This window comes from Tachypleus tridentatus, chromosome 10 (assembly GCF_004210375.1).
Source record: "Tachypleus tridentatus isolate NWPU-2018 chromosome 10, ASM421037v1, whole genome shotgun sequence".
Lineage (NCBI taxonomy): Eukaryota > Metazoa > Arthropoda > Merostomata > Xiphosura > Limulidae > Tachypleus > Tachypleus tridentatus.
This window is the reverse complement of record NC_134834.1, coordinates 82,649,345-82,665,749: the sequence shown is the minus strand read 5'-3', so window position 1 is coordinate 82,665,749 and position 16,405 is coordinate 82,649,345. Positions and strand designations below refer to the sequence as shown.

The 16,405-nt window shown below is 35.2% G+C and overlaps 1 protein-coding gene across 1 annotated transcript; it reads left to right on the top strand.

Annotated features, from left to right (window-relative positions):
• The first annotated feature begins 668 nt into the window (after positions 1 to 668).
• On the top strand, positions 669 to 1,469 carry LOC143228389 (protein FAM200C-like). The gene is made up of 2 exons (XM_076459653.1): positions 669 to 891; positions 1,099 to 1,469. Exons 1-2 carry the CDS (start codon positions 669 to 671, stop codon positions 1,467 to 1,469), a joined length of 594 nt encoding a protein of 197 aa, XP_076315768.1.
• Positions 1,470 to 16,405: the final 14,936 nt, after the last annotated feature.

Here is a 16,405-nt window from a genome sequence, read left to right as displayed (position 1 = left end):
GTGATGACTAGTTGCCTTCCCTTTAGTCTTACACTGCTAGATTAGGGACGGCTAGCACAGATAGCCCTCGTGTAGCTTTGTGCGAAATTCAAAACACTATTTAGGGCTATTTTAATATTTTAAGTTCCCAATCTGTTTTACTTAAATTATTAATATCTGTTATTTGCTTTCTTTGCATTAAGAATGGAAAGACACTTAAGAGACTCAATGTGAGCTTTCAATTATGCAACAAGTGTGGAACATTAGGGCTTAGTGTAACACGGTTCATACCGACTGAACATTCTCTGATTTTTATAATGATTAAATTTTATAAACTCGTTTATTTTTCTTTGTAAACAAAGCTTCAAATTTAACTTTTCAACTTGATTTGTAAAAATAATGATTTAATTTGACATGTTATGTGCGACACATGAAATTCTTATCAATGTGTTATCATAGCTGTTTACATTTGTTTATATTTTTGAAACCGGCCATTTGTCCATTATTTTCCTTGTAATAAATGCCTCATAATTATTTTTATTATTGGTAGAAATAGTTCTACTAATGAGTTCCTTAGCGAGAAAAGGGGTCAGCAATATTCGGTGGAATAGTTATTGTATGGTTTTATCGCATCTTCACAAAACCTATCTTTGTGTTTAAACTGCATGACTACATTATCAAATGAAAGCATGAGGCCAAGCCAATTGAAAAAACAACAACATCTGGATACTTCGCATTCAGAGAAGAAAGATAAACACTTGGATTTATTCAAAAACCTTGGAGATAATTTCGAGAGAAGAGCAATGTTGAAACAAATGTTCACTCAAACGTCACAGAAATTAGACAAGGGTCTTGTTTCATCATATAAAATTAGTAAAGTGACTGCTAAAACTGAAAATGCTCACAACATTGGTGAGTCGCTTATTCTGCCTTCAATGTCCAGAATAATATCTGATATCATGAATTTGAGTGCTAAAGAAACAATTCAGGCAATTCCTTTGAATAACTCCACTGTTGCCAGAAGAATCGATGAGATGGCGCGGGACATTGAAGAGGGATTGGTCAGTTTAGTGTAATTCAAGAAGTTCTCTTTACAATTAAACGAAACTATTTTACAAGATAACGACGCTTTTCTCGTGGCTTATGTGAGATTCTGGAACGGAAATGGACTGATGGAAGAGATGTTTGCCAGAAGGATTAGAACGGACACTATGGGGCTGTCTATTTTTGAAGAAGTCAAAAGTTACTTAAGCGAGAACAACATTCCAATGGAGAATATAACAGCTTGTGCAACTGATGGTGCCGTTTTTATAGTTGGTCGATACAGAGGGTTCATCTCTCATCTAACGAGAGTTATACCTTCTGTCTTTACCATTCATTGCGTCATTCACAGGAAACACCTAGTTACTAAAAACTTAGGCGGACGTCTCAGTCTTTCGTTTTCAGTTGTCATAAAGGCTGTAAACTTCATCAAGTCCCATGACCTTTAGGATCTTCTTTTCCGGAAACTATGTGAAGAAAATGACGAACACTTCCGGACGCTGCTGCATACCGAGGTGAGGTGGCTTTCCAAAGGAAACTGTCTTAAACGTTTTGTGACACTCTTGGATGCCATAGTTTCCTTCATGTCTCATAAAGAGCATGGAGAAAGACTCCTTGATGCTAAGACGGCCATATTTTATCTAGCAGATATCTTTCAGAAACTTAATTTGTTAAACAAAACCTTACAGGGCAAAAACAGTAACCTCGTAGATAGTAAGGAAGTCATTGTTTCTTTCCTTAAGAAACTTGAAGTCTATTGGCATAATATAGGACATCGGAAATTTTTACAATTTTCAAATCTAAAGACAATCGCAGAGGCACTGAAGGACGATAACCTGTTGTGAAACATCTCAAGCAGATACACAAGGATATGCAAGAAAGATTTAATAACCTGTTAAAATTCGGTATCCCGGACAAGTTGAGGCAGAAATTCAAGAAAGTTTGGTTGATCTTCAGAGTGATATACCTGCACGTCGTCAGTTCTGTCAGTTTCAAAAAGAGTTTTGGATCAAGAGTGATCCGTTGAATAAATTTCCAACACTGTGGGAAAAAGACCAAATATTTTTTCTTGCCTTTCCTTCATCATATTTGGTTGAGTGCGGATTCAACAAGGTAGTTTTATTGAGAAAAATCCAGGAACAGAACTGATATCGCGACAAGAGGTAACCTCCGACTGTCATTGTCTAATTTGGAGCCCGATATAATAAAACTTGCAGAAAAGCACGAAACTCAAGGATCACATTTGGTCTGATAGATGTATATTTTCATACAGTCTTTTTTTAAGTTATGTTCAGTATGTCGGAATGTTCAAGTATTTTTGTGTTAAAAAATAAATGATTTTATTTCTATCTGTTCGTGTTGTATCCTTGTTTAGCATGGGGCCCTTGAACCTGAGAAGAGCTCCTAAGGACCCGTGGCCAAAAAAGGTTGAGAATGGGTGGTTTAGATGACTATATATATATATATATATATATATACATAATTTAAAAGATAATTTCAAAAATATGATTTTTGTTTTTATCGTAAATTTAAGAACTTTGTAACTTTTTGAATAAAAAAATGTGTTTTCTTTTTTCAATAATTATAGACTTAATAAGTGTGCAAGAAAAGACATACCTTTCCTTTTAGTTCTGAACCAGTTACTTTGTAATCATTAGAATTATAAAATGATAATTTTCTTTTTTAGAACCAAATTAACTCTTTATTATATTATTATTATACCACTTATAAGTTAACATATTCGTTTAAAAAACCTTTATCTAATATATCCAAGCAAGTTCACGTGAATTGAGGGTGAGACAGCAACCCTTGGCTTAACATATGGTGGCTCTATGTATCAGTGGTCTCGTCTTCTACACAGGTTTCGATTTTGTTTAATATTAAGCATCTTTACTAGAAAAATTGTTCCAGCTTCAACGTATTTGAACATGATACGATTACTAGCCCTCATACATGCAGTATGTCTGTGGATTTACAACGCTCGAAACTGGGTTCTCGATACCTTTGGATGTCAGAGCACATATAGCGCATTGTGTAACTTTGTACTTAACTTCAAATAAGCATACAATACTATTCGGTTCCCGCTAGTACAGTTGTAAGTCTCCGGATTTACTACGCTAAAATCAGCGGTTCAATTCCCCTCGTTGGGCTCAGCAGATGGCCCGAGGTGGCTTTGTTATAAGAAAAACACACACAAATGCATACGATTCCTGAATTTTGTATTATTTTACTTTGGGTTGTCTTAATAATATAACAAGATTGTCTATAATAACAGTTCTTTGGTTTAGATGCATCGCCACATGCTTATCACCAATGACCTATAATATTCCAAGAGTTTGGATAACATTTGGCGACCGCTACAAATAATTACCCTGGTAAATAAGGGAGTATACATCTAAACCAAAGAAAGTTCTTACATTCCATAACTGTATAAGGTCTAATTTATTTATTTGATTCGTTCTTGAAAGCAATAGGATGAGCTATGAATTCGACGAAACTAGTCTCGTATATCGGGAGTAATCTGTCTAGTACTAGTAGGGTTTAACAGTTTAAGTAAAATGTACTTGTTTGTAGTAATATAAAATATGTTTCAGACGTCTCTTGGCAAGTTAAAAACACGTGAAAGATATCGAACTATTTCGCGTATAAACTGTGAAATATACTCATATAACACTGTGTAAAGTATTAGATGTGTCAGGTCTCAGACTCAGTCTAAAACCATCAGAGTTGATACGAATAAAAAACCGAACTTAACTCGTATTCAGCTCTGACTTGTGTGATAACCTAGAATGAGGTCTCATTGGACCTACACGTCATCTTAAAAGTTCTTTTGTGTTGCTTGTCATTCAAACTTGCGACTGATGTTAACTTAATGGATTCTTATCACTACACTTGGCTTTATTTCTCAAGTGTTATATCTTTCTGTCTGACAAGTTACAGGAGAATCATGACGTCACTGAGCTCTTAACAACATTGCTTGCTGTTTTCCCACGTGAGAAAAACCGATTCTTATGCGCCAGTTGGGAAGGCAAGTGTCACACAGGAAGGGTGCGGTTTTCTTATACTGTTTATGTATAAGAAAGAAAGGTCAACTAAATAGTGGCTATAAATAATTAATTTATCAGGTTGTTTATTGTGTTGAAACGTTAAGGCTTTAGCTGTCGAAGTTTAAAAGACACTTCGTGTAAATAACATTATTCATTAGAAATGGTAATTATTCAAGAAATTTATGATATATCTTTTATCCTACCTTTTTCGTTATTTGTTCTTTTGTACAACACTCTACAACCAGATAATCAATTTCATAGAAAAAAAGACAAGAGAAAAAAAACGCATGGTTTTGCTATCTGTAACTGATTTAATTCTAAAGAGCACAGCGGGCTTATTGCGCGTTTCCAAAATTTACGTTTTATAAGTTATGTTAGAATTTGATTTCAGGATGAGAGAAATATAGTGTTACACTAAAAATATTTATCTATAGTTCTGAAATACGGCTTCTTACACTGAGAAATTGTTTATACACTGCTGGCCAAAATCTTAAGGCCAATAAACATAAAGAACAAATATGCATTTTGCATTGTTAAACTCAACCACTTATTTGAGTAAAGCTTCGAAAGATGAAAATAAGAAAAAGGAAAATAAAAATAAAAAACTTTTTCAGCATTTAATAGGGAAAATGTGAACACTATGAAATTAGCCTAAATACTAGCTGGTCAAAAGTTTAAGACCATACCAAAAAAGGAGTCCTAAACAGGGTAGGAAATGCCCAACAAGAGGTCTCAGTAGTGAGTTGCACGGCCATCATTGCGAATAACTGCAAACATTCGCTTTGGCATGGTCGATATAAGCGTTTGCAGAAGGCTGGCTGGAATGTTATTCCAAGTGGTGAAGATGGCTTTACGAAGATCATGCACTGTTTAGAATTGACGCCCATTTCTATAGACTTCCTTTGCCATCCATCCCCAAACATTTTCAATGGGGTTCAGTTCGGGCGAACACGCTGGATGATCTAAAAGAATCACGTTATTCGCCATGAAAAAAAGTCCTTTGTCCTGTGGGCATTGTGGATTGCAGCGTTGTCCTGCTGAAAGATCCAGTCTTTTCCACACAAGCGAGGGCCTTCAGTCAATAAGGATGCTCTCTCCGACATGCCAATATAGCTAACCGCTGTTTGACGCTCCTGTATAACCTGAAGCTCCATTGTTCCATGGAAGGAGAAAGCACCCCAGATCATGATGGAACCTCCTCCACTGTGTCGTGTAGAAAATGTCTCCCGTGGGATATCCTTATCGTCCAGGTTAAATTTTTTCTCATCAGAGAATAAAACCTTCGTCCACTTTTCTACGCCCCATGTTTGGTGCTTCTCAGCAAAGTTTAACAGAGCTGTTTCGTGGTGTGGAAGGAGGCGTGGCCTTTGAGAACATTTACGGTTTTTAAAGCCTTTCTCTCGTAGATGCCGTCTTATTGTTCTTGAGCTGCATTCTGCGTCCGTAAGAGCCTTAATCTGGTTCGACGGTCGGCTGGTGTCTCGCCGGACAACCTGTCGAAATTTGCAACAGCAGTTTTACTACGCTCAATCTCACCAGCGATGGCACGTTAAGAGAGAATTTGCTTTTGCAGCTCGACAATTCTGCCACGTTCAAACTCTGTCAACTTTTTAGCCTTTGCCATGTTTTTATCCAATGTAACACAGGAGATGTCAGTGGGAGATGTTAACAACGCTAATGCTTGAACACAAATGACTAAATTTCGTTACGTGTTTATCGATTAACGCTTAGTTTCAGTATGGTCTTAAACTTTTCACCAGCCAGTATTTAGGCTAATTTCATAATGTTCACATTTTCCCTATTAAATGCTGAAAAAGTTTTTTTTTTAATTTTATTTTCCCTTTTCTTATTTTCATCTTTCGAAGCTCTACTCAAATAAGTGGTTGAGTCTAACAACGCAAAATGCATATATTTTCTTTACGTTCATTGGACTTAAGATTTTGACCAGCAGTGTAATATCCACATCATAATAGTGTTATCACATATTTGTCCTCCAGTGAGCTAGCAGCAATTTTATAGTTTACAAAGCTGAAATACGAGGCTCGACCCCCGTGGTAAACAGAGTGCAGAGAGCCTATTGCGTAGCTTTGTGCTAAAATAAACAAAAACAAAATTATCGTGTATTCGTCATTTATTTTAATGATTTATCTGCATTTTTTTAGATTTTCCTCTGGTGGGTTAATCTTATTACAACTAAGAAAGGCATACTTGGTTTGAAGAATGTAGGTAAAGAAACATTATTTCTCAACCTATTATTTATTAAAGTTCAACGAGTTTCCTCCATCATTCCGCCAGCGACTTCGGACGAAATGATTAAAACATTAGTTTGATGTTACGAATCTCTCTCTCATAGTTATTGGTTATTAGTGTTCATATACCCGGGAGGGTCAGGTTTCATCGACCTCTTTCTCCTTTCTTTATATTTGTTTCTGCATCTGTCAAGTGTGCTTATACATCGTACACGAGGGCCAGAGTAACCCGTTCTAACTCAGGCCCCTTTCAGGGCAATGTTCACGCACTATCTACATATACATATATTTACATTAAACTTAATGTTGAAAATAAATTGTTCAAACTCTATGCCCCGTGGCAAAGCAGTACGTCTGTGGACTAATAATGTCAGAGATTGTGTTTTGATGCCCGTGGAGGGCAGAGTATAGATGGCCATTTGTAGCGTTGTGCTTTATTACAAACAAACCTGGCCCGGCATGGCCTAGCGCGTAAGGCGTGCGACTTGTAATCCGAGGGTCGCGGGTTCGCGCCCGCGTCGCTTTAAACATACTCGCCCTCCCAGCCGTGGGGGTGTATAATGTGAGGGTCAATCCCACTATTCGTTGGTAAAAGAGTAGCCCAAGAGTTGGCGGTGGGTGGTGATGACTAGCTACCTTCCCTCTAGTCTTACACTGCTAAATTAGGGACGGCTAGCACAGATAGCCATCGAGTAGCTTTGTGCGAAATTCCAAAAAACAAACAAACAAACCTACAATAAATTAGAAAATCTTAAGAATTTTAATTATTTCTACCTAATATCACATTTTAAAATGTTTTTACATTCTTATTTTTCTATTCACATGTTGTGACAAAGTACGTAAATATTAATTTTTAACTACATAATCTAAATAGCATGTATTCAAACTTGTACTCATGAAACAAACAACATCTGACCATAATGTAAGGAATAACACGTCTATTTGTAGTCCACCTAAAGAAATTAGGCTTAATACATAAACGTAATGTAAGTCTACTTCATTGTTTTTGTTTGTTTGTTTTGGAATTTCGAAATCTGTGCTAGCAATTTAGTAGTGTAAGACTAGAGAAGGCTTCATTGAAATCCTTGATAACTTTTGTTTGTTTGTTTTTTGATGCAAACACATCATTTTTCTTTATAGTGCCATAATTGTTTGCATTTTAATTAGATAGGTATCAACTTCAAAATATTCACATAAATCCCTTTCAATGTTTATTAGCTAACCTCTAAACTAATGTGGAGTCTAGTTAATAGGTGGTCTTTTTGTTTCATTTGAATATATATATACTGAGCGACATTAAAAACGGAACAAGTAATAAAATGGATTATTTCATACAGGTTGAGCAATAACGGTGCAAACACGCCAAGGTTTTAATCATGAGTATTCTCTGAAAACAATTCAGTAGTTCAGATCACTTAACCAGCATGATCACGTGTCAGTACTTAAATCGGTTAAAACTTACCCATCCCTTGCTGTTGTACATAATGTGAGAGTATGGAAAAACTTTTGTATACAGCACACACTGTTTCTTCAGCCTATAAAATTCCAGATTTTAAAAGTTTAATTTCACCAGAAAGAAAAATGCCACGGATGACGCAAGAAAGCAGAGATCAGGTGGTCGGGATGCTAATGACACAGCCAGGGTCGCGACACACTATTGGGGTGCACCTTCATGCACGTCTGCACACAGCATGGGTATGTACAAATTGTTTGAATGAGAACAATGTGAATGTTCTGGATTGGCCTCCATATTCGCCAGATATGAATCCCATTGATCATCTCTGGAACATTCTGGATCAGTGCATCCGTCATCGGAATCCTGCCCCCTGCTCTCTCGCTGAACAACGTGCAGCACTTCTGGTTGAGTGGGACATCATCCCCCAGAGGCAGATTGACAATCTGGTGACATCTATGTCACGCAGGATCCAGGCTCTTCTGGCGGCGAATGGAGGACAAACCCATTATTAGTGTTCTGGACGTTGAAATCCTGATTAAACTGTTTGTGTGTAGTTTCTAATCAAATATGAATACTGTGTGGTGCAAAGACATGATGATTTCATGATATGTAAATTCAAAACTTATGTTTAACGTAGCGTATTGAAATTGTTTAACTGTATGTACGTTGTTGCATTTTTAATGCCTCTCAGTATATTTACTGGAGAAAGGTGTTTAGGACTATCATTATGCATACAGAATATGTATAATTCGCTTACTAGTTCGTTTTTTTTCTTCCAAACTTTGACAAATGCCAATAATTTATTGTACTTTGTAGGATTCTATCCGCTATTGTTACTGTTTGCTTATTTATGCATGAATTCTGATGAGGTATTTCTGGGTACTTTATAAGTTATTGTGAGTAGTGTATTATGTATTGCTTGTAGATTGGCTTGTAATCAAACTTATGTCTCTCTAGTCAACACAAACTGGTGAATGGAAATCAAATGACCAGTAAGATCATTGCCTGAAACTCTATATAAAAATAGGAAAGCAACTTGAGGTTTATGTTAGCCTGCTTATCCTGTAAGATAATAAAAAAACGTAAAATGTTCGCACATATTATCTAAAACAAAACGTTTTCGCTTCAGAACATGAAGCAAACTTCTATACCACTCAAAATTAACCATTCATATAAATATAATAATTTCATACACATTTTAACCTACCTCAACTTATGTTTACAACTTTCATTTATATATCTAATTATATATATATTTAATTTCTGTAGTTCTTCTATGAGCAGATAGTGGTATTATTACAGAGTCCTACTAAGATTTTTTTGGCGGATGGATTTACTAAGCGTATTGTGTGTGTTTTACAAAGGCGGATGGTGTTTCTATAAGGAACAATTTACTATCCTACCATTTGTTTCATAATTTTCATTTCTATTATCTTATATAACATTTATATATCCTGAAAAGGTCGCTTATTTAAATCTCTAAATAATTTTTCATATTTACCCTTATGAGTTAATTTGTTCCACTAAAATTCAATTTTAAAGGATTTATGTTCATAACTATATTTAACCGTTATCATTATTATACAAAATTATATTCTTACCTTTCTATGGATATTTTCATTTTGAACATTAAATGAACTACATATACGTGTTCTTTCTGCTTCTATTTGATATCATTAACATTAAATACAATGTAAACGACAAAAAATTCAACATATACAATTCCCAAGTGGTGTGGGCACTTCACTCCTATTGGATATTTAGTTTAACTCTCAGTTGGCCTTACGTTGACCTTTTAGTAAAAGTGTAGACTGATAAAATATAAAGCTCAATATGGTAGAAAAGGTTTTACGAAAATAGAAGTTGAAAAAGTCACTTGTAATACAATGTATATTTCACTACTTTTAATTATACATTCATCAGTAAGGTATAAATATCATACATATATTTACATTAAACTTAACATTGAAAATAAATTGTTCAAACTATATGCCCCGTGGCACAGCGGTACGTCTGTGAACTTATAATGTTAGAGACTGGGTTTCGATACCAGTGGAGGGCAGAGTACAGATATCCCATTTATAGCGTTGTGCTTTATTACAAACAAACCTACAAAAGATCAAAAATATTTCAGAATTTTAATTATTTCAACCTAATATCACATGTTAAAATGTTTTTACATTCTAATTTTTCTATTCACATGTTGTGATAAAGTACGTAAATATTAATTTTTAACTGCATAATCTAAATAGCATGTATTCAAACCTATACTCATGAAACTAAACATCTGACCATAATGTTAGTAATAGTACGTCTATTTGTAGTCTACTTAAAGAAATTAGGCTTAATACATAAACGTAATGTAAGGCTTAGCGGAAACACTACTTCATTGAAATGCTTGATAACTGTTGTTTGTTTGTTTGTTTTTTTAATTTCGCGCAAAGCTACTGGAGGGCTATCTGCGCTAGCTTCCCTAATTTAGCAGTGTAAGACTAAAGGGAAGGCAGCTAGTAATTACTACCCACCGCCAACTCTTAGGCTACTCTTTTACCAACGAATAGTGGGATTCATCATCACATTATAATGCCCCTACGGCTGAAAGGGCGAGTACGTTTGGTGCGACCGGGATTCGACCCAGCGACCCTCAGATTACGATAACTTTGATAACTTTCATTTTGCTTTTGACAACAACTCAATGTCAATAACTTAGTTTCAAAATAGAATGTAAAGTAGTGGTTAAACATTTGCCAAATTAATAAAATTTTATTAAATAAACACTTAAATATTAGATGCTCATTAAACAAATGAACAACATAAATAAATATTGGATGCTCATTAAACAAATGAACAACATAAATAAATATTAGTTAACTTACTACAGTGCGATAAGAGAGCCTAAAGTATTATTTCTTTTGTAATTTTGGCCTGGCATGGCCAAGCGTGTTAAGGCGTGCGACTCGTACTCTGAGGGTCGCGGGTTCGCATCCCCATCGCGCCAAAAATGCTCGCCCTTTCAGCCGTGGGGGCGTTATAATGTGACAGTCAATCCCACTATTCGTTGGTAAAAGAGTAGCCCAAGAGTTGACGGTGGGTGGTGATGATTAGCTGCCTTCCCTCTAGTCTTATGCCTAAAGTACAGACGTAGTGTGCAATATATATATATATATATATATGTAACTTACCTTAGGCTCAAATGCATAAAAGTTATCGTGGATAACAATCTCAATTTAAGCACAAGTGCACAAAATGTATCGTGGATAAAAATATCAATTTTAAATCTAAAACTTCTGAAATGAACTGTCTTGCTGTTATAGACCCAAGTTATAAAAAATAAAGAATAAAAACAAATCTTTTTAGCAAATCAACAGGTATATTGATCATTCAACATAATTTTCAAACAACAAAATCATGTAATAATTTTATTGATAAGTGACAATGTATGTTGTTGAGCGCTACCAAAAAATTGTGTGACACGAGGATAAAATCTGCTTATTATATACCAGTATAAAAGGCGATCATAAATTAAGGGAAAGCAAAGTCTGCCAAATTTGTATCTTCCCTTCTGCATTTGGCAACTTTGGCGTCTGTGAAAAGACATAAAAAAATAAAGGGCTTTATAGCTTCAGGAAACCAAAGTCTATCATGAAAAATATCTGCTTTACCTATACTGTGTTTCTTCCCAGAATACGTTCTTGTCTCACCATTCATCGGTTACAGCTATTTTTTAATCACATCAGTTACGTTATTGCAGTAGTTTTCTTGAAACCACATTTCCTGTAAATATTCAATCATTGTTAAAAAACTTATCTTCACAGCAAACGACAAATTAACTTAATTTGTTCTTAAATAAATCCTTGGTATAAAACTTCCTCCTTGACAGGATTTTACACAGCTGAAAAAAATTGTGATATTTTGTCGCCACTTAAGCCTATATTAACGATTAAATTCAGCTAAAATGGGAATATGCAATGAAATAAGGAAGTGTTATAGGGAAAAGTGGAACTTGTTTCATATAAACTACGAAATTTGGAGAAATCGAGCCTAACCGACTGACTAATAGACATTTGGCTTTCATCATTATGATACTTACGTTAACCCTACTTTAGTGTAACTGGTGATGGTCAGCTTTTGTATGCCTCTGAATTTAAAAGCCAAGAAATATAGTTCACTGTTTCTTTCACTTTCCATAATGTTACACAATATCAGTTGTGTATTAATAATGAATAAAATTCCAGATAACTTGAGCGCTTTCGGAAGATAGACTTTTTTTCTTCTTTTACCTCCCAGTTTGCCCTTGTAGAAGAAAGGTCCGCCTTTCGAAAGCGCTCGAATTATAGTGTTTTTATCTTATCTCTATCATTGTGGAACCTACTTGTTTTTTAACATCATAAATGTGTATTAGTGTTTTACATTTATCAGTATTTGACGGCACGTGTATATTTCATTTAGTGTAGAATTCGTGTGTACTTTCTGTTCAGTTAGGCTCCATGAACTGATTATTCACGTTTCTAACAAATGTCTTTAACTCTCTAATACAAATTTCTATATAGATATGCTGTCATCGATATATGACAGCAACCCCCTGTTGTCACATATACTGAAACATTTATTTAAAAACGTTACAAGATACACTAATATACAACTTAGATAAACATCTTAATATATAAAATACTGGATTAGCTTTCGTACATCTTTTATGCATTAAGTCTGTAATACCAGTTGTTCGTTTTAGTCCAGTACGTAAATTTTTTATATGGTTTATAAATAAAAAAATTAGTATGTGTTAAATTATTGTATTTCGCTGAGTTCGTCGTATTTTACAACAAAATCGTTTTATGTTCATTACTCAATGAGATTAAAATATGCCAGACATACAGAAATTAGTCAGAAGCTCAGACAGGGTCAGTTGGAAAATATAACCTATACTTATTTTACGTTGATAATTCAGTCTGTTCAGACTAAAGATCAAGTTCCAGATAATCACGTGTCCAGCTCGGTCTTTTATAATAAATTACACACCGTGAATATCCGTTTCTAACAAGTATCTTTGAACAACCAATACAAATCTCCATTTATATTTCTTACATATATTATTCATGTTTTATCATAACACCAAATGATGACCTTAATATATGTAAGTAAAGTCACACTATTAACAAGCATACTGAAACATTTATTAATAAAACGTCAACATACATTATTTACGTATTTACTTAATCATCTTAAATTACAAAATACTGACGTATAACTCAGTGTAATAATGCTTGTTCTAACATGCTGCTGGTCAAATAGGATAGATAAAAGTATTCTCCAATGAGATTCGAGCTAATATGATCCACGTTTCTTTATTTTAGAAATTCTACAAAACATATTACGCATGTGAAATTCGCAACTACATTGGCTGACTGTCTCCCGTCGTTCTTAAATTGCGGACAATAAACTCATCCGTTACAGCCTAAAACTAACGTGTTCACTGTGGCCTAATATGCTATCATAAAAAAAAAATGAAGTGAAATGACAGGTTTGTCAAATATAACACGAACTGAAACATTTAATAACAAAATTTCAATTTAGGAAGAGATTTTATCTGAGATTTATCACAGATAATCTGCGTACGTTATACTTTTGAAATTTTTAAGAACAAAATCTGCAAAGGTTTTGACAAAATAACTCATATGATCCACAATAAAAGACGATTATTTCACATTTTATAAACAAGTAACGATTACTGTTTATCATTACAGAATATACTTTACATTCGAAATAAGTTGTATGCAAGTCTTACCAATTGCTGAATTTTGTAGATAAAATAAGTTATAGAAACGTGAGATCAAGTCCAGTTCATCCAGATTTGAATGCTGTTGGTCCATAACAAATCCACATTAATCTCCTTTCTTAAACTGATGTTCTTTCACACCTTGCTCGTCTGTTGATGTGTGAACTCATGGTTATCAATTAATGTTAGCTGTAACCGTTCCACACACAGAAGGTTTAGCACGATAAGCAAAAAAGCAATTCAAGTGATAATCATACTCGACATAATGTAGTGATGGAACACACTGTATCAGAACTACATTTTGATATTGTTTGTAGTTACATTGGCAGTAGATACCACAGAAAATTGATTACTTTTGGAGAAAACATCTAACAACTTTTTCTGATGCCAAATCTTCATCCTCTCAGATCTTGAAGGTACGTGTAAATCGGGAATTTAGAATGTCTAATACGAGGATGTAAATAATGGCTTTGGAAAACATAGGACTATAGATCAGCATGGAATACCAGGAACATCCAGAAAGACACTTAAAACAAGTCGTTCTCCAGCTGTGATAAGTAAAGTGCGAAGTAAGATGATAGAAATCCACCAACAAAAAGATCATTGGAGTTGACCGTCCACAATTCTCAAGAAATTATTTTCATCTGGAAAAATTACATAAGTCACGTGTACACAAAATGCTTCCATGACGAATCTGTTCACCATTCGCATACCACAGGCAGTTACAAAAGAAAATAAAGCGTGTGTTTTTCTTATAGCAAAGCCACATTGCACTATTTGCTGAGTCCACCCTGATCGAACCCCTCATTTTAGCGTTGTAAATCCGTAGAATTACCACCGTAGAATTAGGACAAAAATAAAGCTAGTACCTATGTTATTCTATATGAAGACATACAAAGCAGCTGGATTGTTGAAACGGATGCTGTGCAACCTTCGTTCTCGAACATCAGATGATTTTTGTTTTTTGTTGCGAAGTTTTTTGCACAAAGCTACATAATGAGTTATCTGTGTTCTGTCCACTGTAGGGAATTGATCCCCAACTCTTGAGCTTATAAGCTCGGAAACTTACTGCTATCTCACCAGGAGACACATCAGAGACATCATGGGAAGTCTGCAGGCGGAGGAGGACTTCTGACACGAAACGTTTTTGCAACGTTACAGCAATAATATTTTCAAATTGAATGATGGACATACCATCTTCGAAGATTTTATGATCAAACAGGTTAATTAGAGAAAACAGAAACGCTCCAACCATACTGACTCAGTCAGGAGGACATCGCATCACCGTGGTGCCGGTTAAAGGCCATCAGGAATGAGATTCTTGACATTTTGAACATGATAAAGGTATAGAAGTGTAAGCCCCAAATTATTTAAAGTACGTTATCCCGATATCAGTTCTCATCTTAAAACACTGATAGTAAGCAGCACTTACACAGTCGCAGAAGTAAAAAAATAAAAGGTTATTACAAAGTCACTGTGTCTGTATGTCTTATTACGCCTATATAATGAATTTAAATCAGGCCCTGCAGCATAAAAAGTGGGGATCGTTGTTTCATTTCAGTTTTAAATAACCGTAAAACACTGGCACATTAGTAAAGTTCTGTGTTAAGTTTTGTAACTGTCACAACACGAGAGTTGTAGCAATTTTTGTTTTAAAACTAATGTGATTATATTTGTTACTGATATCGTTTTCACACTATTTTAATCAGACTCTTTAATTTTTGGCTGACCTTCCACTGCTCGAATCTATCAACTGTAATAACCGGAGCTGAGTTGTGACAAGTTGTCCTTAGGGATTTTACGTCAAGGAGTAGTAGATAAACTCAGTCGTTAATGTACTACACGTACAATATAATTTTCAGATTTTGTTTTCCAGGGCAGCGAAGCACCTGTATGGTGCGATGGAAAATAATCAGAAGATAACCACTTTCGTAAATAAGATTAGAGCCCATGTGCGCGTATATAGATACAATCATGCAATTAACGTTACCGTAAAGATGATCAACTTAAAAACCCACGTGATATTGTTTCTTTGGTCAAGGTTCCTGGCTAAATACAGACACTTGTTTTAAAATAAACAAATTCTTATCAACCCTCATATTACCGACTAATACACTTCATAAATACACTTCACTGCGTGGTGAGGGTTATATGTTTAATCATATACCAGTCATGAGCTTCAGTTTTTTTCTAACTGTGTATGTGTGTGTGGTGGGGGTTAGAGAGGGGAATGATACATATAATGAAACTAAGTCTAGCCCGGCATGGCCAGGTGGTTAAGGTGCTCCACTCGTAATCTGAAGGTCGTGGGTTCAATTCCCCATAACTCCAAACATACTCGCCCTTTCAGCCTTGAGGGCGTTATAAAACGTGGCGGTCAATCCCACTATTCGTTGGTAAAAGAGTAGCCCAAGAGCTGGCGGTGGGTGGTTATGACTAGCTGCCTTCCCTCTAATCGTACACTGCTAAATTTGGAACGGCTAGCGCAGATAGTCCTCGCGTAGCTTGGCGGGAAATTCAAAACAAACAAACAATATCAAGCGAGAAATCACATTCTAGAATATATTTATACGCATGAGCAAACGCCGTATAGCAGACAAAGTACATGTATAATACATACAATCTTAGAATCAAAGCTAGATAAACGCATCGTGATAGCTTTGGTTTAATTTACTTAGGATATTCACACAAAGCTGCACAAGTATTATCTGCTTGAAACGTCCGTATTAGATTATATGGAAGGCAACCAGTCAGCAGTATTTCCTGCCAATTCATGGATTAGTATAGTCGAATAGTAGGACTTACCCTTCACTCTTATGACTCATCCACTACCTCAAACTACGAGTGTTTTTTTTTC

Excerpts from the sequence above, each read along its gene's own strand:
- LOC143228389 (XM_076459653.1), top strand. The coding sequence starts at position 669 with ATGAGGCCAAGCCAATTGAAAAAACAACAACATCTGGATACTTCGCAT. Across the intron at positions 892-1,098 it reads TGAAAATGCTCACAACATTG|ATAACGACGCTTTTCTCGTG; the intron begins GTGAGTCGCTTA and ends CTATTTTACAAG.